This window comes from Parus major, chromosome 14 (genome assembly GCF_001522545.3).
Source record: "Parus major isolate Abel chromosome 14, Parus_major1.1, whole genome shotgun sequence".
NCBI lineage: Eukaryota > Metazoa > Chordata > Aves > Passeriformes > Paridae > Parus > Parus major.
Genome location: NC_031783.1, coordinates 16,118,274 through 16,140,157, shown reverse-complemented (window position 1 = coordinate 16,140,157; position 21,884 = coordinate 16,118,274). Strand labels below are relative to the sequence as shown.

The following is a 21,884-nucleotide window of genomic DNA, read 5'->3' as shown; positions in this document are numbered from 1 at the left end:
CCAACTGAGAATGGGGGTTGTGAAATCAGGAATCATACTCAAAATGCTCAAATAACCCCATATACTACAACTGCCTGATACCTATCAATTTTGCTTGAAACAGATACAAATGCTACACTGGTTAAGGTTTGCCATTAGTTTTGGTTTGACTCAAAAGAAGTGAAAATAGTAAGTGGCAACAAACAAGGTATTTAGAAATGTCTTACCTTCCTCAGCTAGGTCCTTGTTAATGACCAGTTTCCCGTGTCTGAGATAGTTCAGCACTGGCCCAAAGTAGGTTGGGTCTCTGTCTATTAAATAGGCACCTGTTTCATCCTAGATTAGAAAAACAAACAAACACAAACCAAACAAACAACCCAAAACAAAGCAAGAGAACACCAAAGCCCAAACCAAACAAAACAAAACCCAAAACAATGATTTGAACATCTAAGTGGGAACTGGGAGCTAATATTCATCTTGTAGTGAGCAGGTATTCAGACGTAGCCACAGTCCTGAAAGCTGGATTTATTAAAGACAGTAATAAACAATAGAACTGTCATAGTGTCAGACTGATCAATCAAATCATCCAATACATGACTTTTCTTATCTGATAAATCCCCCAACGCCTTATCAATGATTAACAACATTGTTAACATGAAAGATCTAAGTAGGAAGTGAGAGCACTGAAAGTTAAGGTTAAAAATAGCTCTTAAAACCAGGAAATCTTATTTGGGAGCCTGAAGAATCAGAACGAAGTCTACATTCTAGTGAGCTTCAAATACCAGTTTTTTGTTTTGGTTTTTTTTTTATTAAAGGCAAACAAACCTAACTCTTTTTAACCTCAACACTTTGCTCTAAAAACATTTGCTTTTGTCTTAGCTCAGAAATACACATACTCACAGTTAAGGTTAGGGTTCTCACTGAGAACTGCTGTGTACCAAGCAAGGGCTGTAAATGCATCTTCAAAAAAGAAAAAAGTAACTGGAGATGCAGTTCCTACCTATCTCATGCAGACAAGTGAAGGAATAGATGAACAGACCAAATTAATGCTCAGTTTACCAAAGAGACCACAGTGTTTTGTGAATTGCAAAACAGTTCAAAAAAATTCACCTGCAGAGCTGATATTCTTGACAAAGAGATAAAGAAGTAAAATTGATAATTCCTATGTTACTTAGAATCTATGTGTGAACCCCTACAATCAGGACAGTACTAACATACTTTGTGCTGGCCAGAGGTTGAAAGAAGATTCAAAGAGATTTCTAACAGATCCACTGCTCCTTTCTACTATCAAGTGGATTACTGATTGTATTAATCCATTAGTACATAAGGTTTTGGTGCAATGGATATTCTACAGATATATACTGGAGAGATGTGGCAGGACCCCAAATACTTTTTTACTTATTTTTAATACTCTAGTAGTTTACAGGAGATACTCAAAAAGTCATCATTACTAATATTCCCAGCTATGTGTGGATCACGCTCCCTCAAAACCATAGCAATAATTGCTCTTCCATATGAAAGAAATTCTACTGACTCAATCCTCTGCATTTGAACATTAATGCTTATACGAAAAGGTTTGATTACTGAACTGTGATACCTGAAAGCTCTCTCTACTTGTTGTACATAGAGTTCCTAAAATGTTTCACTGGAAAAAAACCATGGCAGATGTATTTTCAGGTACATAGATCTAGTTTCTGAGTAACTGCACTTGTCTAACCAGGACTGGTAGAATGTAGAAAGACGACAGCCTGAACTACAAAAGCCATAAATCCTTTCTACAATTACAATTAAATGCTTTACACACCTAAACACAGTGTCATTTCAGAAGAAGTGAAGGAGTTTATAATTTTGTATAAAATTAACTGTTCAAGAAAATGCTAACATGTTAAAACGTGCTGTCAGTTAACCTACACTCAGACCAGACAATACTCTATGAAGTCTAATGGCAATTTCTTCTGATCTAAGCTCATGGCCTCACAAAAGCGAGACTATGCACCAAAACCATAGATAGATGAAGTAGTACAGTTTTAATATTTCATCTATAAATATACTTACATTACCGTAACACTTCAGGAACATAGAATCTACAGATACAACCCAAAGAAAAAAAACCAGCTGAATGAACAACTGTATGAATTATAAGCTGAAAAGTATTATTTAGCAAAGGAAAAGAAACCAGTGAGGTTGGAAAGGAAGATCTAAAACAGATAAAAAGAAACTGTTTTAAAGAAAAGAACCCTGTACTTGTTCATCATCTGAACTGCATTAAGAAACACAGGGCATACAAAACTAGAAGTCTTCCCAGTTAAGAAAAATAAATCTCTAGAAATAATGTCCCTCATTAAGATGATTGTAATTTTTTACACTGCAGTGTTTTCTCACATCACCTTCTGAAGCAATACTGGTCATCAGCTCTATACCACTACAGAGATAGAGAGGTGGGGCACGGAAGCAAAGCGATTAAAAGCTCCAAATGAAATCTTAAGTAACAATGGCTACTTCACTCCTTGCACAAAAGGCATGAAAAAAAATAATTTAAAGGCCTACATTATCTGAAATTAGTTTTTTCTGAGTTGAGTTCTATATACTAAACAAGCTTCAAATGAAACCACAAAGGGAAGAAGCTGTATCAGGCCTTGTCTTTCAACTTCTACCTTATGAGAGGTCATACATGAAAAAAATACCATCTCAGTAGTGTCATACTCTACAAAGCCTTTCAGACAACAAGGTGTCTTGAAAAATAATAAAAAAGAAGGCACACAAAAGCCCTACAATTTTTGCTGTAATAATTTTTATTTTTTTTTTACATTAATAAATATCAACAGTTAAAGAACTCTGACTAAATTCCAGCAGCGTGCAACCCAAATTCTGTCAGCAGGATTCACTTGAGCATCTAAATTCCACATTAAAGTCACTTACTCAGATTACAGACATAGAAAATATGCATTAATTAACATTAAGAGGAGAACGTGTGTCTTGAACATTGACCTGACAGCTCAGATACACTACACACTAGCACCAGGGAGTCAAGAGCCGAAAGATGAACCAATCAGTAAAGAATATTGTAACCATATGCAAATAATGCACAGGAGTGCAGCAAAATATTTACTTCCTCAGCATCTTCCTACAGACCATGCCTTATCACTCCTTTTGAGTGAGCTGCCTGAATAGCCTTCAATGTATGCTAAGTACTTAATGTTGAAATCACTAAGAAAAGCTGATTACACTAGATCTTTAAGGATATTAATGTAAACATAAATCCAATACAAGCTGACATAGAAGTGCTGTCATCTGCTCTACCTAGAACTCTAAAAATACAGGTCCTAAGTCTTTCAGAATATTATCAGGACTATTTTCAACCACATGCACATGAAAGCATACTGTATTTTCACATGTAATTAGCATTTCGACACTTAATATAAACAGTTTTATTGTAAGATAAAATAATAAATTGCAAATGTGATCCAATGCGATCTGGACAATTTAAAGAGGCAGCTAGTTTGCATGTACGTAACTAGCCTTAGGCTTGCTAGCTTAAGTATTAATAGCTTTTGATGTTCCAGCTACGCAGATTCCTCAGCTAACTAGTAGATTGTTTTTCTACAAGCTTTGAACAAGTTTGAATCTTCGCTGACACAACAAGCGTAGGTATTTTTGAAGCCATTTCCCAAACTTCAGGTGAATAACACAAATGTTAGAAAAATCTGTATTCTAATAATGTTTCAAAGTTCTCTCTCTTTCAGATGTATTTTATACAAACAGGTGTTAATGTTTACTGGAACAGCAGCAGAAATTCTAGTTTCCTCTCTATTCAGTGTAGTCACATCATCCTACACTTAGAGGTCTTTCCTGCCAATGCTGACAATCTTCATAAGAAAACTCAAAACAAATGCACGTTGTCTTTGTGCATCCAACCCTAAACTGCTAGTTAATCACATGACTGTTTGTATCTTTACCCAGTTCTACTTCGGCATTACATTCTCCTCTCAAGAGTTTTTTCTTGCCTGTAAGTTCCAGGCCTTCTAGTAGTTTAATACGTGCTTATGAGGACACCATTTAAAAGACAGCACTGCCCATGTACAGTGAAGACTGCATGTGTTTATTACCACTCTCCCACACTAATGTTTAGTTCAAGTCACAAACACCATGGAATTTTAGAGGAAACCTAGTAATCACCTGGTTCAGCATACCAATGAAAAGTCAATGTAGCTCACAACTGCATTCCTTTGTAAAAATACTGACTAAAGCAATTAAATGCTCATGTATTCCAGTTGCAAATGTTCTCACTTCAATCTTTATAGACTAAGGCTTAAAGGAATCATAATGAACACTTACCCTGATCTTAGTTTAAAACACACAAAGAACTCAATTTATTTACAGTAAAATTTAACTTTTAGAAAGTAGCAGTGAAACCTAACCATTCCAATAAATAATTACTGTCACTGCTAATATTATATATTTTCTAGCAAGGACATCTATAGTTTGACACTTTGCTAGATGGATCTCACAACACCTTTACTAGACTGAACAGGCTTCACTATCAATAGATTCCTTGTCTCCATGTATGCTCTTCTGGACCGAGAAGCCAGTTCAAAAACTTCTTGCCAAAGTAAGTTTTGTTCTTTAAAACTTTTCACCAAATCATATTTCACCTTGTGACTAGTCACTGCCCTGTTATGACCTTGAACTGTGGATGCTAGAATCCAGTACAGGATTCCAGTAGGACTCAAAAGGTGGACCAAATACATTCACCTCCTTAATCTCATTTAACAGTCTCCCCAAGAACTACACTAAAACACTAGCTGAAATGTCATAAATTTATTTCCGATTAGTTATCTTCATTAGGATCCAATACTGGATCAGGATACACTCAAGTAATGCTTGAGCTCTTGGCTCAAGGCTATATGCTCTAACATGAATATTTTAAAAAATGACACAATTTACATATTCTAAGCTCTGATAAAGGTAGCAACATGCACAGAAATACAGTAATATTTGGTACTAAATCTGGATTTATAAATAATTGTCTCCCCTATCATCTGTGCTTTTAAAATATTGAACTAGTGAATTTTTTACAAACTGTGTAGCCTAATAAGTGTCTGCAGACTAGCAGTACTTACCCAAACTACATCAGTAACACAACCCATCTGACAAGTCAGAAATCTCATGGACAAATGAAACGTATCTCTTACTTAGAATAACGACTACAATTTAGATAGTTCTTGATGCTGACAGTCAAGGTTGTGCTACTAGGAAGATTTTGATTTTTCTAAAACACTCAGTGCTTGTGTGCTTTCTTCTTTGACAGATTCTATGCCAGCTTTAGAAAGGCATTAAAAACCAAGCATAAATACTGCCAAAACCTTATTCAGAAAGTTTGACAATCTCCTTCTTACAGGAAAGTTAAAAGAATGCTAGAACAGTTTGCAAAAGAAAAATTGGTATATAACTAAAATAGGAAGATGCTGAAACAGGAAAATATATGTAAATTATTAACAGTAATGCAGTAAAAGCATTAAATTAGGTAAACAATGACAAAAAGGTGAGCAAGGCTCTGCTTGTCTATTTTCATGTATTCATCTCTAAAACAAGATTTAAATACTGTGGAAAATAAATCCTATTCTGAACAGTAAATATGACCACTACTGCTCATTCATTCGCTGAAACGATTTTCAAAGTTTTAAATACAAAGTTGTGAGTGACACTGTGAAACATACTAAATTCAGAGAGTCAATGTTACTATCTTATTCCATTCAAAACTAGTTTGGCCACAGAGTGTGCCAAAGGTTAATCTTTCTTCCATTACAAGTGGAAGGAAACATACCTAACAGCAAGAGACAGGCTGCCCTGTCCTATTCAACATTAGTACCTGAAGGCAGTTTAAAGGCCAACATGCTAACTCTTTCTGGAAGCCTCTCAGCTCTTTACAGCAGCACTAAGGAAATCATAGAATCCCAGAATATTCTGAGTTGGAAGGGACCCACAAGGATAAAGTCCAGCTCCTGTCCCTGCACAGCACAGCCCTGAGAATCCCACCATGTGCCTGAGCTCTGTCAAGTTCATGGCTTGGGTCCATGACCATTCCTTGGGAAGCCTGTTCCAGTGCTCAACCAACTTCTGTGGAAAGAACCTTTTCCTGATATCCAACATAATCCTCCTCTGACACAGCTCCATGCCATTCCCTTGAATCCTGTCACTGGTGAAACAGAACAGAGATCAATACTGCCCCTCAGGAGGAAGATGCAGACAGGAATGAGCCTTCCCTCAGCCTCCTCTTCTCCAGCTGAAGAAGCTAAGTGATGTATGGAAGCCATATTTCTCATATGGCTTCCCCTTCAGAAACTTTGTGTTCCTCCTTCAGATGCTCTCTAAGAGATCCTTCTGATATTGTGGTGCCCAAAACTGGCTACAAGACTCAAAGTGAGACCACACCCCAAAACAGAGCAGGAGGAGACAATCCCCTCCCTTGCCCAGCTGGGAATGGTGGGCCTGAGGCACCCCAGGATACAGCTGGCCTTCCCATCTGCCAGAGCATGTGACAGTGCTTTATTTTTTAATTAAGAAACCTTAGAGGAACACTTTCCTACTCTCTCCCAAAGACAGCTGATCTATCAGCAAGCCACATACATTTTTTAAATTTACTTTCATAGGTTAGTTTAATTTCTCCATAAAAACCTTAACCAAAACCAAGGACAACAACAAAATAATTCCCACACCACCACACTTCAACTATTCTTTCTTCTAACTCAGGAACATTATGTCCTGCTCCCTATCCTAGGTGTTCAAATATCCTTTCTAGAAGTTATGTCTGAAAAAAGGATGAAATCTACTAACTTCATTGAAAAAAAATTCAAAACTCATATATAATAATCAACTCCTCATTTTCAACCTGTTGGTTACAGGGTTATTAGCTGTTCCTTTCTTTTCCCTAACTGTACTGGAAAACGTTTTTTGCTCACAATGCTCCAAAATCCTTCAGTGCCAACACTATATACTTTATATCCAGTACTACATACCACACCACAAATAAAGTCTTAACAACTTTTTTTCCTCTACTAACAATGAGTCAGAGTGAAATATTTAGCCACTACTTGCAATCTATGCAGAATATATAACATTTTTCTCCAAGAAGTGCTGAAAAGACAGAATGCTACATCTAAGTGAGAGATTATTATCAAAAGTACTTTACTCTGGTTCTTGTAATTGAACAAGTGAATAATGACAGTGCAGAAATAACAGTGTCAGTGCACGCAGACATTCCATTAAAACGCTAAAACTTAAACCCTGTCAGACAACATAAAAAAATTACACAAACGTACAAACGATACTGTGGTCTCTGCTGTATTTATGAGAAGTTTTGTTATTCAGGAACCCAACTGCTTCGCACCACATCACTCATTAAGCAACACTTCAGAAAGACTCCCTCCGCAGCAGCAAAGTCGTTCCTGCTGCCCCTCACCGCGGCGCCGGGCCCCGGGCTCCCTTCACGCCGGCGGCCGCCTGGGCAGGCGTCACAGCGGGAGCGGGTACCGGGCGCAGCACAACCTCAGCGCGGCAGGCGGGGAGCGGGCCCGCAGCGGGGAGCGGGCGCGTCGGGGCCCGCGCTCACCTTGTCCGAGTCCAGGTCGGGGTCGGCCTGGCAGAGGCGGAAGAGGAAGGACTTAGGGTCCCTGCAGAGCGTCTGTCGAGTGGTCAGGAAGCAGGTGCCCCCCACGTTCAGCCGGACCCACTTTCCGGGCCCCGCACCGGGCAGCGGCGCCGAGCTACACCGACGGCAGGGCCCGCCCGCGCCGAGGCCGCCAGCCGGGGGCACCGGGAACTCGCAGTGGTTCTCCGCCGCCATGCTCGCCACCGCCGGAAGGGGCCGCCCCGGCTGCCGGGCCCCGGCGCACCGCCCACCGGAAGCGTCGGCTGGAACAGCGCCCTGCCCCTTCTCGCCCGAGCGGCTGCGGCCCGGGGCCTCGGCTGCAGCGCTGCTGCGACACAGCCGCCGCCGGGCCGGGGCCGCGGGCTCGTCCCCGTCTGCCCCATGCCCCCCGCCCCACGGCGGAAGGAAGAGGCGGAGGCCGCGCAGAACCCTATATGTCTTTATTACAGGCTACCAAGCATAAGTGAAATCCGTCATCCAGTCACTAACTACACATCTACAGCACAGAGATCTGTCGAGGGGAGAATAAACAGTCATTAAATTATGAGATATGATTAAATCATCGACCAATAGAAAATTTATATAATAAAGCCAGAAAAAAGGTGTAAAATATAGTTTACAATAATTATTCACATTCAAGGCTGTACATCAATACATACAACACCATGGCCCCGAACATGAATTCAATCCAAGTAATTCATATATTAGAATTTAAATAACACAGACTGAACTAGAGGCCAACAAGAGCCAGCAAATAACCTTATAAGAATAAAAATACAAAAAAGTGTATCTTATAGCATTGCAGTATTTGCTTCTGTTTTCATGAGTTCTTGGAGGAGGGGAGATTGTTTTATGGTTTGTTGAGGGGAGGTTAGGGGTTTTGTTTGTTTGGGATGGGTTTTTTTTCTTTTTTTCTTTTTTTTTTCTTTTTCTGTACATCACAGTTACAGCTACAAATCAGGTAGAGCATATTACACATGTAACTGACTGCCACCAACCTGAAAACAGCATACAACTATCAAAATTTATTATGATTCCTGGTTCCTATTTTTTCTCTTTTGTCAGATACAGTAATTTTTAGTTCTGCTACCATTTCAAACATCCACCAACTCAAGTCAGTTAGTACATGGCCATAGGAAGCTTTCTCGAACAGCAACCACCTACAATCCACTGCCCAGCTGACAGATTTCTCTCTTGACCAGGGACAGGACTTGAGGAAATGGCATGAAGCTGAGTCAGGGGAGGTTTAGGTTAGGTGTCAGGAAAAGGTTTTTCACCCAGAGGGTGGCTGAACACAGGCTCCCCAGGAAGCAGTCACACTACCAAGCCTGACCAAGTTCAAGAAGGTGTCTGGCACACGGTGGGATTGCTGGGGAGTCCTGTGCAGGGCCAGGAGTTGGACTTGATGACATTTCCAATTCAGCATATTCTATTTATTCTAAAACCAGGCTATTGGGAGCTTCAGAACCTCTCCAACTCTTTTCTGCATAACAGTCATTTCTTCTATGAAAGAGGAAACATTCTGAAATTATCAGTCATAAATAAAAACATGCCATTTTGGGTCACAGAACAACTTGTCTATAAGCTCACTTGATCAACTGATGGACAGTCTGCATCACGAGGCTTTGCTGGAGTATTTCCATTTGATTCATAAAATATTTCCATGAAGTATTACAGGCATTCAGGAAAATTTGAGATATAAATACCATACCTATCTGTGCAATTTACTAACAGAAAGAATGATCAGAATCCATCCAGAGGCTACATCTTTGGGCAACTATTAATACACAAGTTCTCTCCTCAGCAACATGATGAAATCAAATGTTTTGTCCACAGGCCAAATTAAGTAATTGTCCTGACTTTACTATATCATTCAAAAGAAAATGTACATGTGGGAAGTTCTCAATTCTTCGTAATTCACAGCACAAAATGTAATTGTATCAAGCACATTAAATTAAGCATCTTGAACTATGAACGATTAGAATCATCACATCGTTGTTGCAATGCGCAATTCTTTTCAGACATATATAGCAGACACTTCACAATTATGTCAGAAGGAGAAAAGTAGAACACAGTACTGATAGTTTTATCTTTTCAGCATCTAAATGCCTAACAAATGGAATCTTAATAGGTAATATCAGTTTGCTAACAATGCCTCAACATCACATCTGAAGTAACTCTTTCTTAATACAAAACCTTTACAAACTGGACTCTAAGGCAAATGGTAACAAACTGATTTCTCAGTTAAACTTCTTGTGACCGGGCAGTAGTACTTCATTCTTTCTTGAACTGCACACCGCAGAAAAAAATGGAATAAATACCTTTCTAAAGTTCAAATACCAAGCAAAGCAAAATTACATTATTGACCAAATTCTTCATAAATGATTGGCAATTGTTCAAATTGCAAGAGATGGAATGAATCAACATACTGGGTTTTCAGTAGGTCTGCAGTAAGGAGGAATCTTAAGAAGAGTCTTCAAGTACCTACATTTTTTTTTTTCTGATTTGAAAACCCTGGATTAAAAGCAGAAAAATCACCTGGCCTATGTGCAGCTCTGAAGAACTTCCCTTGCACATTTCATTCCATGAACCACAGAAGTGATTTTCAGGACAAAGAGATTAATTTACTCCACATCAGGCAAAAGCATTTAAAATGGGTATTAGCCCTCCATAGTATGCAGCACCAGTCAACACACATTTAAGTGGACAAATTGATAAAACATACTTGTATCCGTGAATGCTTTGTGATGCCTCACTCCATACTCTTCCCACCTTTCAAACCCACAGATTCTACGTGTAGTACAAGAAATAGAAATACCTCTCCCAGGAAAGTTCTAGTTCCTTCCCAAAAAAAAGCAGTAGCTAAGTAAGACTGGATTAGGAATACTGAAGTTTTAAGTGGAGTGATTACTGTAAGAGAGGCTCACCATTTTCCAATAACAGCATTGTAAATTAAAAAAAAAAAAAAAACAACCAAAAAAAAACCAAACAAAAAAACAAAAGAGTTCTAGGATGCAGACATCACCCTTCTGATACCTTCTTGACAGCTTACTGCTACCAAGATCTGGCTCGCTAAAAGCCTTTGGTGGGCACAATGAAAGTCTACTGAGAGAAGATCTTCAAGGTGTGAAAAAAAATTTAATTTGCTATGGTAAAAATCTAAATATTAGAGAAAGCATGTTTAAGCACACCTAGATTTCTACCTAGTTAAAAAGCCAATGGAGGTCATTTTGCCAGACTTTCTATGTGAGAGCAAGTTATGTCACACGTTGAACAGTGGTGGCACTGTGAATCTCCATCACCGCCAAACTCTCCTGTATAAAGTTGGGAATACGTCTGTTTAGATCTCTACACCACAGACTAAATCTGAAAGTGGAAGGGTTGCCTCCAGTGGACACAACACATGGCCAGAATTTGACAGCTGGAGAACAAACGGATAGCACCGCAACAGACTTAAAATACATGTCATCTTGGTTAGAATGGTACATATAGCTTACTACAGATCAAACGTGCACTGTGCTATTCAAATTTGAGTAACAAGGAGTGTATTTTGTATGTGATGAAATTTCTCATGATGCAAAGGGAACACTTTTCTGTCTTCCTCATCTCAGCCATTTACAGGACCCCTTCTTTCCCTTAACACCAGACACAGTAAGCAAGGGATTTGCTTCTCTCAGGTTTTTGGACGTGGAGGGATACAGAGGACAGGAATGCAGTTGCTCCAAAAGAAAAGGCAACTGCATTGAAACTGCACTTTAAAGATGAGTAAAGCTGAACTGCCATCAAGTTCAACCACATAACAGTTTAAGAGATCAGTAATAAATCACCTTCACCCTGTACAAGAAAATATTCAACATTCATGTATTTTCTGAGAAATCTGATAAACCATTGTTTTTAAAATACTGCTTCTTGAAAACAGTAGCCTATAAGTTTTTTCAACATTGTAGAGAAACCTTTCTTTGATGGAAGGAAAAACACATCATAGGATGACAACTCAAAATGCAGAGTAACAGTATGTGTAGTGAGTGAAAGAATAGGGGTAATGTTTACACTGCTTTTAAAACAAGGAAGGAATGCCTTTGTCCAGACCTAGGTCATTCCCCTCTGCAAGGTTTAGGAACACAGGCATGTTGAAAATACCACCGGGGGAGTTTTTTTTAGCACACAGGAAGCTGTGTCTTTGTAACAAAGATAAACAAGAAATGTTTGACCACAAAAAACAGTCATAATTTGAAGAGGATAAAGGAGATAGATATGAAAAATATTTTCATTTTATAGATATGCTTTAAGTACCATCTATTTTCCCCTTTGTATCAATATTTGCCTTTGATTTTCTCACCAGATTACTTTATTATCTATATTTCAATTCCTTGAATTTTTTCCAGAGTTCCTGAATGTTTGGCCAAGGACCAAAAACAGAACTGACATCTCATTACCCAATGAGACAAAAAAAGGTCAGGTAATCAATTGTACAAAGTTTTCACTTCTCTACCCAATTAAATAGGCTGGCCCCACTAATATGCACAACACATGCACACCCTGGAAAGAAAGCTTCTAACCCTCATTTGCTGAAAAGGTGAAAAACTATTTACTATTTCAATAGTAGCCTTTTCTCCCCCATACTAACTAGTTTTTCTTTTAGTTAGCATTAGTTAAAAGCATGCTTGTAAGTTTATTGTCCCTTGATTAAACACACATATGACTTATATTAAAATTTAGACTTAATGTTTAAAATGCTTCAGAAGCCAACATTTCAGTTTTAGAAATTTCAGTGCTATGTTCAGCATTTTACTCTCTAAAAAGCTTTATCACTGGAGCCTGTCTGCCAGAAAAATACATCTGATTCATTCACATAATTACAAAAGTACCACACAAATCCTGCAACCAGAACTATGTTAGGAATTACACAAGAGTGCAACTGACCTGGCTACAAATGCCATATACCAATAAGCTGAGGGACTGTGAGGAAAGGAAAACAAAGAGGTGGTACTTAGGAGAGGCATAAAAAAGCTCCCTGATGAAACACAGTTAAATGATAATCTGAGAGTCACAGAAAACTCCAGCCCTATAAAATCCAAGGCTGGTACATGATTTGGTGTGTGTGCGTGTGGATTTGTTTTAAATCAAGCGAGGCTGGTAATACAAGGTCTGCCTACTAGTCTGCAGCAGAAACTGAAGTGCACAAAAGCAAGATCTTCACTGCAATGATATGCATGTGGAAGCCTCAACAGAAGCACAAAGAGAGAGAGCAAAGCAACCCTGAATTCCATTAGGTTTTTGATTTTCTTCCTTTTTTTCTTCTTAAAAAAATAACCACAAAAAACCAAAACCAAAAAACCCCACACAAAAAACCCCAAAAACAGCAACAAAAAAGAACCAACAAAAAAACCCCAAACAAACAAAAGAAGAAAATAAAAAACAAAAACCCAAAACACCAAAAAAAAAACCTCCCAAAAACATTTCAGATGTATGCTTCCCCTTGAGATGGTAATAGGTGGGTTGAAAAGATTCCTCTGATCGGCTGCACACGGAGTTCTAGCAGCAAGTAGGGAAACTGGGAAATTTTGGATGAGCTTTACTATTTTGCAGCATTCTGGTGGTATCTGTGCCGCCAAACTTCATGTATCTTTTTGCACCATTTATGAGCATTCCCACTTGGGTCCATCAGGTAATATGTCCTGTTTGGCTATAAGTGAACAACATTTTAATGATTATTCCAAACAAAGTTTAACCAAAAAGCAGTAGTAATTCTGCACCTATCAATAATTAACCAAAATTAGTTCATTAACTTTCTGAAAGTTAAATTGAATTACAGCTATATAAATTATATATTACTGACTAACCATACATCTAGCACCTGAATATTTTTAAGCAGTCAGCTGAAAATATATTATACACCTCTCATGATTCACTACATGCAAAGGGGGCTAAATTTTAGAAGTCCTTAAGAACATTCTTCAAAGCCCAAAATCCCATAAAACCCATAAAACTTATGGCTTATTTAAACCCTAATAATAAAAATACAGTTGCATTTTTGTGATAAACATGTATGCCAGAGTGAGTTTTTGTATGATTTTTGTTTTATTATTATTTGATTTTGTTTGGGGGGGTATAGATTTTGTCCTTTTTTGTTGGTTGACTTTGTTAAGGTTTTTGTTTAGTTTTGTTTTAAATTAGGACTATGAAACTTTGTATCTAAGCAATTATACTTTCTCCAGAAAAATCTTTTTGATAACTTCCAGAAATTGCCCAAAGACCTTAGAGCAATTTACAAATAAATTCAGAAAAGAAACTTACTGTGTGAACAAAAAATGTCTTAAAATTCTTGGCTTCTGGACGCAACTCTAAAGACCATGGAATTTCTCCTTTTAGAACTTTGTTGACAGGATCCACATAATACAGGTGAGGCCCTTCTGTAAGCAGCAATTGGCGCCGACGTGCAAACAACCCCTAACAAGAAAAGTAGAAGCAGCAAAGCAAAAAAAAACCATGAGGGAAATAAAAATGTAAATTTATACATCTCTGAACTGAGCAACAAAGGCAGAATAAAACCAGCTCAGTGCTAGGATGGTATACTTGCGTTTGGGGGTTGTGTGCGTGTGTGTCTTTAATTTTTCTTTACCTATTTGACCTCACTCCTTTTTTAGGGTGTTGCAGTGCATTTCTACTACATGGCAAAACACAAAGTACTATTTTAGGAAATTATCTAGAAATGCTAACAAAATATAAACCACCTAGCAGTACCGAGTGAAGCAGAATCTGTTTTTCACAGAAATCAGTAGTCATGATTTTGTGGAAAAGACTACAAAGAAGCAGGTAGAAACTTAGAAGAAAGAAGATTTTCTTTTGTCTAAAGCTGATGCACCCTGCTTATCTGTAAACTGTTGAAGCTAACACTTTAAGCTGTTCTAACATCACCTCTGCCTCTTTAAGGATAAAGGCACAAAGTCAGATCCATGAAAAAATCCACAGTTGAGAAAAACATGGGCTTGTATATAATTTTTTGTTGTGGTTCAAACCACATTCAGACATGCATGTGTTTATTAGATTATATCAGATTGGGAGGAAGAGGACAAGCAAACACTTATTTTCTACAATCTCAAAATTATATAGGAGATTTACTTAGACTTTTCAAAGAAATCAAGAGCACATCACGATATCAGAAAAATCATAAATTAAGAATAAAACCAATCTACTCACAAGAAAACACTGAATTTTTAAAAATAACTTGTTTATAGGTGACAAATTGTTTAAACAAAGAAGCTTTAAAACAGGCTGCTTCATCTATGCTGCAAGTGTGCAAAAATTTGACATCTCAATCTTGTTACAGGAAATTAAGAAAAGCCCTTACCTTTCTTTTGTCCACTGGACCCATTTTTAGGATTAAGTTATTCTCTACAAACTGATGCCTTAGAAAAAGGAAAATAACTATTACTCCAGAAGTAATTCTTTCTCAGAAACAGCTATAATGGTCAAGTGGTTGTCAAGTCATGGCACTTCCTAGCATGTAATTTTCCATGAGAGTCCTGGACAACTTTAGTGCACGAGTTTTGGACTCTTCTTTAGCCCAGACCAAAGAGTTTTTTCTGAAATTTGACAGGGGTAAAAAAAAACCAACCAACCAAAACAAAAAATGAAATAAAAACCAAAAAACCCAAACAACAACAAAAAGTAATAAATCCCAACAAAACAAACAAAACCAAAAAAAACCACAACCAAACAGAACAGCACCAAAAAATAAACAAGAAAACCCCAAACAAACCAAACAACTAACCAACAAAATGCTACCCCTTCCACCTGCCCAAGGAACAAAAACAGTGACAAAAATTCACAAATGAGAGACTTTTCTAAAGAGTGAAAAGAAATGCTGTTACATAGTCTGGAGCTATTTTGGTTAGATATCCACAGAATATTATAATGCAAAAAAATCCAATAACTTATGGCATCCATAAAAAAAGAGGAACCTTTTCTAGTTCTAGGACTGTAGAGCAAAGACTCAGCAGCGCTGGATAGCATCATTCTGCCTATCTTATAAACACACACCACATCATATTCTAGACCTTGTAAATGTTAGAAATATTAGGGTTTTGCTTTAAAACCTGCTTTAAAAAGAGCAGCCAAGAAAAATCTAGTTGCTAATTGTTTACTTGAAAATACTAAGACTGACAAATACTAATTTGAATCAAAATCACTTATTTTTCAGGATTCTTTATTGGTGTGCAAGTTATTTAGCTATATTCAAAGACCCTACCAAGGATTTCCACCAGCTTGTTTTGCCAGAAGTAACCTCTTTTCATCTTCAGAAAATTGTAAATCCAGCTCAAAGGAATTGTTGTCAAGATCATGAATATACTGTTCAATATTTCCTCCTGATGTCTGTGGTGTACTTGTCTCTGCAGCAGACAGTGAATGGGAAGAGGCAGAACTAGAAACTTGCATGCAACCAAACTGACTCAGGAGATTGTCGTACTAAAGGAAGAAACAAAATGAATTAATTAAATGTCTTTTATTAAAAAGCTTATTTTGTACTAAACTGTGGCTTTTAATTAAAGCATGCTTTAGTTTATTTTGCTTTTGGGCAAAACCCCACCCTATTCCCTATAGATCAGCAGACATTTACGCAAAAAAGTATGATTGATCAAAAGCAAGCCAGCCTTGTTTTTTCAAAATACTCGCTTTATCAGAAAACAAATGCTGATTTAAGTAAAAATTTAACTAGCAATTTTTATTAGTTTCTTAGTATTAAAATAATCATTAAAATATAACTAATCAGTAGTTTCAGTGAAAATATTTATATTAACATTTATATTATTTATATTAATATTCTATAATTATGCTATAATGGAAGTCTCAGGCAGCAGCAGTGCTGAATATAGCAGTAGACAAACATACATTTCCATAACAGTCTTCATCATCCTCTGACATAGCAGGCAAATATGCTGTGAGTTTAGGGGGTGTCTGAAGATGTAGGTTCTCCCACACAATGGATTCGAAGAAGGGGTGAGCCTTAAGAGGTCCATATCCTCCCATTTCTTCACAACCCAATCGGTTGGTAGCATCTAGAACCTAAGCAAATTAAAATTAAGGTAAGCTGCATAAAATAATGACCAAGGGCAAGCATTAATTCACATTTGCAAAGCACCATGTGAAAATGTAAAACCAGTTTGTCCCCCTGCCCTAATCATACATATCTGTAATATAAGGAGGTTGTTTATAATAAAAGATGTTATTTGTCAGTATGTCCTGTCAACAACATTTTGTATTAGATCAGCTCACAGATCTAAGGACAGGAGCACTTCTTTAGGTCCACACAATTTTTTGGCTTTGCTTCTTCGTAAAAACTGAAACAAATATACAGAGAAAGCCTGATGAAGCACACCTCGTTTTAGTACACCATCACATTCTAGCGACGCAAGAAGCTGTGGGAACTATAGTTGGTGTCAAATATCAACCTCTTGAGCACCTTAAAAAGACACAGTTCTCAAGATACAACCAGCTTAATACAACCTGGACTTCACCATTCAGGAGACACTGGCTTGGCCATAGAACTGGTGTTGGACACAGGAACACACTCATAGGCCTTTTAGGTTGTATTTATCATCATCCACAAAGATAAGTGTTTCCTCTTTATCCCCTGCTAATGTGATAGACTTTTGAACTTAAAAAAGCTTCTAACACCTAAAATGTTCTCTGCATATTCACTTGAGTGTCACAACTATAATCCCACTGACGGAACAAAACCTTTTCTTCCTTCTTGTCAAACCTTCACAGGCACAGTAATTCTTAGGCTGATACTACTGAGACACGTAAAGTGCATGCTAGCAACTGGATTGATACTAGAATGAATATATCTGCCTATGATGTACAGAATGCTGTTTCCAACTAAATGATCCATTATGCAACTCAAAAACAATGAACTATGTAAGCCTAAGCATTTGAATCTTAATTTTTTTGTAATACACAGTATCTAGAATTGTTTGCTTCCATTTCACAGAAAGACACTCTTTGACCTTACTTTAGAATTCAGATTTAAAAAAAAAAAAACAAAACAAAAAAATGAAGTCTTCTTTAATAAGAGATGCCGATTTTCAAGACTGTCCCTTACACAATCAGTAATGCTCACAGATGTTCATATTATAAGATTTGCAAGAGTGCATAGAAACTTTCAGAAAAGAGAACTACATAAGTTGAATGTTTCCAATGTCACCAAACCATTTAATGATAAATCAATTTCAGTGATACCTCTTGGTTCAAGAAATTAGGCATTTAGGTACTTGGTCAGTTATAAAATTGACCAAGACAAGCATAGTACATTCAAGAAGAAAAGCACAAATATTTACCAGTAGCTTTTCCACAAGGTCTCTTGCCTTGGGAAAAAATTTTTCTGGGAAGTCGTACTCCAACTTTATTATCTTCTGGAATATAAGATACTCATTTCTGCAGAAGAGAAAAATATTAACTCTTCCTATTAGTTCTCCCAGGTTCTTCCACTGGAACCTGAATAACCCAGACTTATTAATAATAAATAAACAAGATAATAAATATTAAACAAGAAATCTACAAGTTACATTCCCATAAATCTTCCTAGGGTGAAGGGGTACTATGATCCTGTAATCACCAGATACTTGAGAAATAACAAGAAAAGCTCAAATGAATCAACAGAGTCTTGAGGATATGGCTTATAAACCTCTTCACATAAAGTTACATAGTTACCATCGTGGCACAAATTACATGTGAAATCCTAGGATGGCTTAAGGAATCTCTCTCACAGGAACTCTAGTCATACCTGTCTAAGCAACTTCATGACATCAAAAATGACAAATAAAAGCATGCATGACATCAATACCAGCTCTGCATTATGAAAATACTTCAGAGCTGGTAGTAAGGTAAAAATCCAGAGACAATATATTTATTATCCACATGTAGTAATGAGCTCAAATCTCTTACCCAGCTCTAAATGGAGGCAATCCAGCTACAAGTTGATATATTATGCATCCCAGAGCCCAGAGGTCAGAGCTTCAAAACAAAGGAAAAAAATAGCATCTTTTTGCAAAAGAAATCTTTAAAACATAATTTAAGAAGAAAAAGTCTTCACCTTCTAGCATGAATGCAGTGGACAAACCTGCTTTGTGTAATTTCCACACTATTTTCACTTCAGCCCTTGACAGAAGAGTAGGCTAGCAACACAACTTTCTAGAAAAAACTGTAGAGTAACAGTCCCATAAAAACTGACTCCAAGCACAAGTGGAAGACAGCAGAATTCTCAGTCAAAATAATGGGTATGTAATGATTCTGAAGAGAGTACTGATTATCCACATGACGATTCAAAGATGCATCCAACTTAATTCATTGTATGTCCCTTCAGAGTTAAAATACTTTCCTCTAAATATTTGATTTTAAAAAGAGAGGGAATATATTACAATGCAGTTGTTTTTTACCTTTTTCACTTAAAGCTTCTCTTAAGACACACACAAAAAAAAGACAAGCTATAATGGTATGTGAGGGAAAGCTACATTTTAGTGTGGTGGATAAGGGAAAGTTGTTTTAGTGTGTCGACCTGAAAGAACACTTTTAACTTATTTTACATCAAGGTAAGAGATCCATAGATTTGATTAAAGCTTCAAAATCCTCATGGAAGACTAAAATACTAACAAAGACTTAAAACTACTCAAATTAAGAGTTTTCTGTACAGTACAGGTGAAGCATTATGCAACTTCTAAAAGGAGATGGTATTATGATTGTCTTTCCATTAGCCAAAACAGACAAAAGCTCTTCACAAAAAGAAGATGTGAAAAATCTGATGGTGTTGTCCTGAAAACTAAGCCTTCTGATCTTGTTTTCATAGTTTTAGCTACTTTCCCAGGAAAGTAACTGTAAACATGAGTTGTTTACACATTCCTTCTAAGAAACTTCTTTGATGGACCTTTTGCATGACCAGTGTGATTGGGAAGGTGGTAACTTAGTTATCCAATCCCTGATCATTGTTGAGAATCTATAAATACTGGGGTCAGAAAATAGAGTTACTTCTTTTTCCTGTCATACCACTGAGATGTGTTCGTGTCCTTTAGCAACACGATGGTATCTCTATCACTTCAAGAAATGCTAGCACAAATTACTACACCTGTTCACATAAATGATCCTTTTTACCTGTGATTTGTCAATGACTAGCTTATTCTTCCATTATTGCAATAAAATAGGTATACACATTCAGTAGATTACCATCAACTAGTAATTTTAATGCATTAAGAAATTTCTTAAACGCATAACTCATACAGAGAGAGAGAGAGAGATGAGCTTTAAAATGTTGCAAATCCTAAGTACAGTTTAGGAAAGATCTAAAGTTGATCTAAATACAAGTCAAAAAAAGCTGTAGCCTTCTCCTTAACTGAACAGCATGTGACATTCCATTGTTACTACTGCAGGAAATACTATATTTGAGCAATCTTATATAAAATGTAATTAAAATAATTACTTGGATAACAGAAAAAAGTTTTTCTGATGTATTTACGGGTAAGAAATCCAGCTTCATCTTACACACAACTCCTTTTCCAACAACACCTAATCCTGTTAGTAGAACTCAAAAAAGCAGATGAATTTCAAACTCTCTTTAAATACTTGAGCGTCTTGTTTCTTTAAAATACTAAGCTTGCTTGCTTGATTTATCCATTCCTCTCCATTTGACAGGTTCCTGACTGAGTCAGTAAAGTTCTGAATATAGTCCTCACCTTTTACAGGCAGATTTCTCTGTCAGCAGTTCTGGAGAAACATACTGTGCTGTCCCTACAAATGAGTTTGCCCGTGCTATTAAGGAAATAGAAAGAAATAAGCAAACACTTATGTATAAGCCAATATTCCCCTTCCTCCCCTGTCCCCACCCAGGTAAAAAAAACAACCCAAAAGGTAATCCACTGCAAGTTACATAATGCTGCAAAGAACCAATGAGAATTTAACTTCTCTACCTATCCACAAAACCTGCTTGGAAGAAACTCATCAATCTCAGCGATAACTATTTGATTCAAGAAGCTAGGCAATTACGTACATACTTACAAAATCTAGCTACATAAGCTTGCTACGGTCAAGAAAGAAAGCCAATTGAATTCAGTTCAGCCTAGTACTTTTTTCAGGCATTGTTTGCAGCATCTATTTACAGGCTATTAGTAACAGCTGCAGACCCATTAGTTCTACAACCTTCACATTAGAGCAATTCTGACAGCCACTGGAGTTAAACATGTAAGCAGAGTTAAAACTTACTGTATTAGGTGAGCCATGGTACCAATTTCTTTGTATTCTTGCCTTGCAAATGAAAGCTAAGTAATCTGAAGTAGTTTAGCTTCCCAGTATATTTGGTAGTCTAGCTGGTATTCCACTACACCAAATATTACCTCCTCTGACATAATCTAAGTAGTGACAATCAAAACTATTTCGAGACCTTTTAGTGATTTAGGTGAGGTAATGATATTTGAAGGTTACAATCTGGTAAATACAACATATGCACATTTTCAAAGGATTACTTGCTGTAATTATTTGTGTCACATAATGAATAATGGCAAACCTTGTCTGCTATCTGCAGATAATACTTTTGCTGTTCCAAAGTCTGTTATTTGAATGTGCATATCTTCATTTAATAAGATGTTTTCTGGCTTAAGGTCCCTGGAAAAGACAAATTTTTATATTCAAACAACATACAAATGAAGTTGAAAAACTGTCTAGTGACTTGGGTACATAATGCTATAATAAATGATGCAGACATTCTATCAGCAGCGTTACAACAATTTCTCTAACTTGTAGCTGTCAACCTGCAGACTAACAGATTTTGGTAAATTCATTAATTAACATTTTTTTTAAAAACATCAAGCTCAAAACTAGGCTAATGTGCATGTCATATGTTCAAAAATTTTAAAAAACAAAACTAACAAAAAAACCAAAACAAATCCCAACAAAGACCCCACTTCACAAAAACACACACAAAACCCCAAACCCCTTCACTCCAAAGCCTTAATTTAAATAACATCTGACAGATTGATATGGCATTAAGATTTTTTACACCTGTTTCCTCAGTGGAAAACTCCAGTTAGTTAAACACTGGCAAACCCAGCCCCAGCTAAATGTCCTGACCAAGTAAGAACCATGTATCACCTCCATGCATAATCTGCATTTTAAATGCATGCCTACCATTTGCATAGATACTGCCTCTGATTCTGAATAAAACCAGGCTTCACAGTATCAAAAACACAACAGTACAGGGCAGTACAGAGTT

The 21,884-nt window shown here is 37.1% G+C and overlaps 2 protein-coding genes across 12 annotated transcripts in view; both read right to left on the bottom strand.

Annotated features, from left to right (window-relative positions):
* KCTD5 (potassium channel tetramerization domain containing 5) overlaps nucleotides 1-7,904 on the bottom strand; it is a 32,103-nt gene extending 24,199 nt beyond the window's left edge. For 3 of the 4 annotated variants that reach the window (XM_015642469.1, XM_015642470.1, XM_015642472.1), the window contains exons 1-2: nucleotides 7,589-7,904; nucleotides 207-315 (exon numbers count right to left, since the gene is read on the bottom strand). In XM_015642469.1, the coding sequence (XP_015497955.1) occupies nucleotides 207-315; nucleotides 7,589-7,822 (343 nt within the window). In that variant the 5' untranslated portion in view covers nucleotides 7,823-7,904. The other variant, XM_015642473.2, reaches the window with a different exon arrangement.
* A 146-nt stretch (nucleotides 7,905-8,050) lies between these two features.
* Nucleotides 8,051-21,884, bottom strand: part of PDPK1 (3-phosphoinositide dependent protein kinase 1) — a 31,397-nt gene continuing 17,563 nt past the window's right edge. For 6 of the 8 annotated variants that reach the window (XM_015642463.2, XM_033517972.1, XM_015642460.3 and 3 more), the window contains exons 6-14: nucleotides 21,180-21,277; nucleotides 20,353-20,428; nucleotides 18,575-18,643; nucleotides 17,968-18,064; nucleotides 16,520-16,693; nucleotides 15,879-16,096; nucleotides 14,979-15,036; nucleotides 13,925-14,077; nucleotides 8,051-13,313 (exon numbers count right to left, since the gene is read on the bottom strand). In XM_015642463.2, the coding sequence (XP_015497949.1) occupies nucleotides 13,206-13,313; nucleotides 13,925-14,077; nucleotides 14,979-15,036; nucleotides 15,879-16,096; nucleotides 16,520-16,693; nucleotides 17,968-18,064; nucleotides 18,575-18,643; nucleotides 20,353-20,428; nucleotides 21,180-21,277 (1,051 nt within the window). In that variant the 3' untranslated portion in view covers nucleotides 8,051-13,205. The other 2 variants (XR_004499455.1, XM_033517973.1) reach the window with 2 other exon arrangements.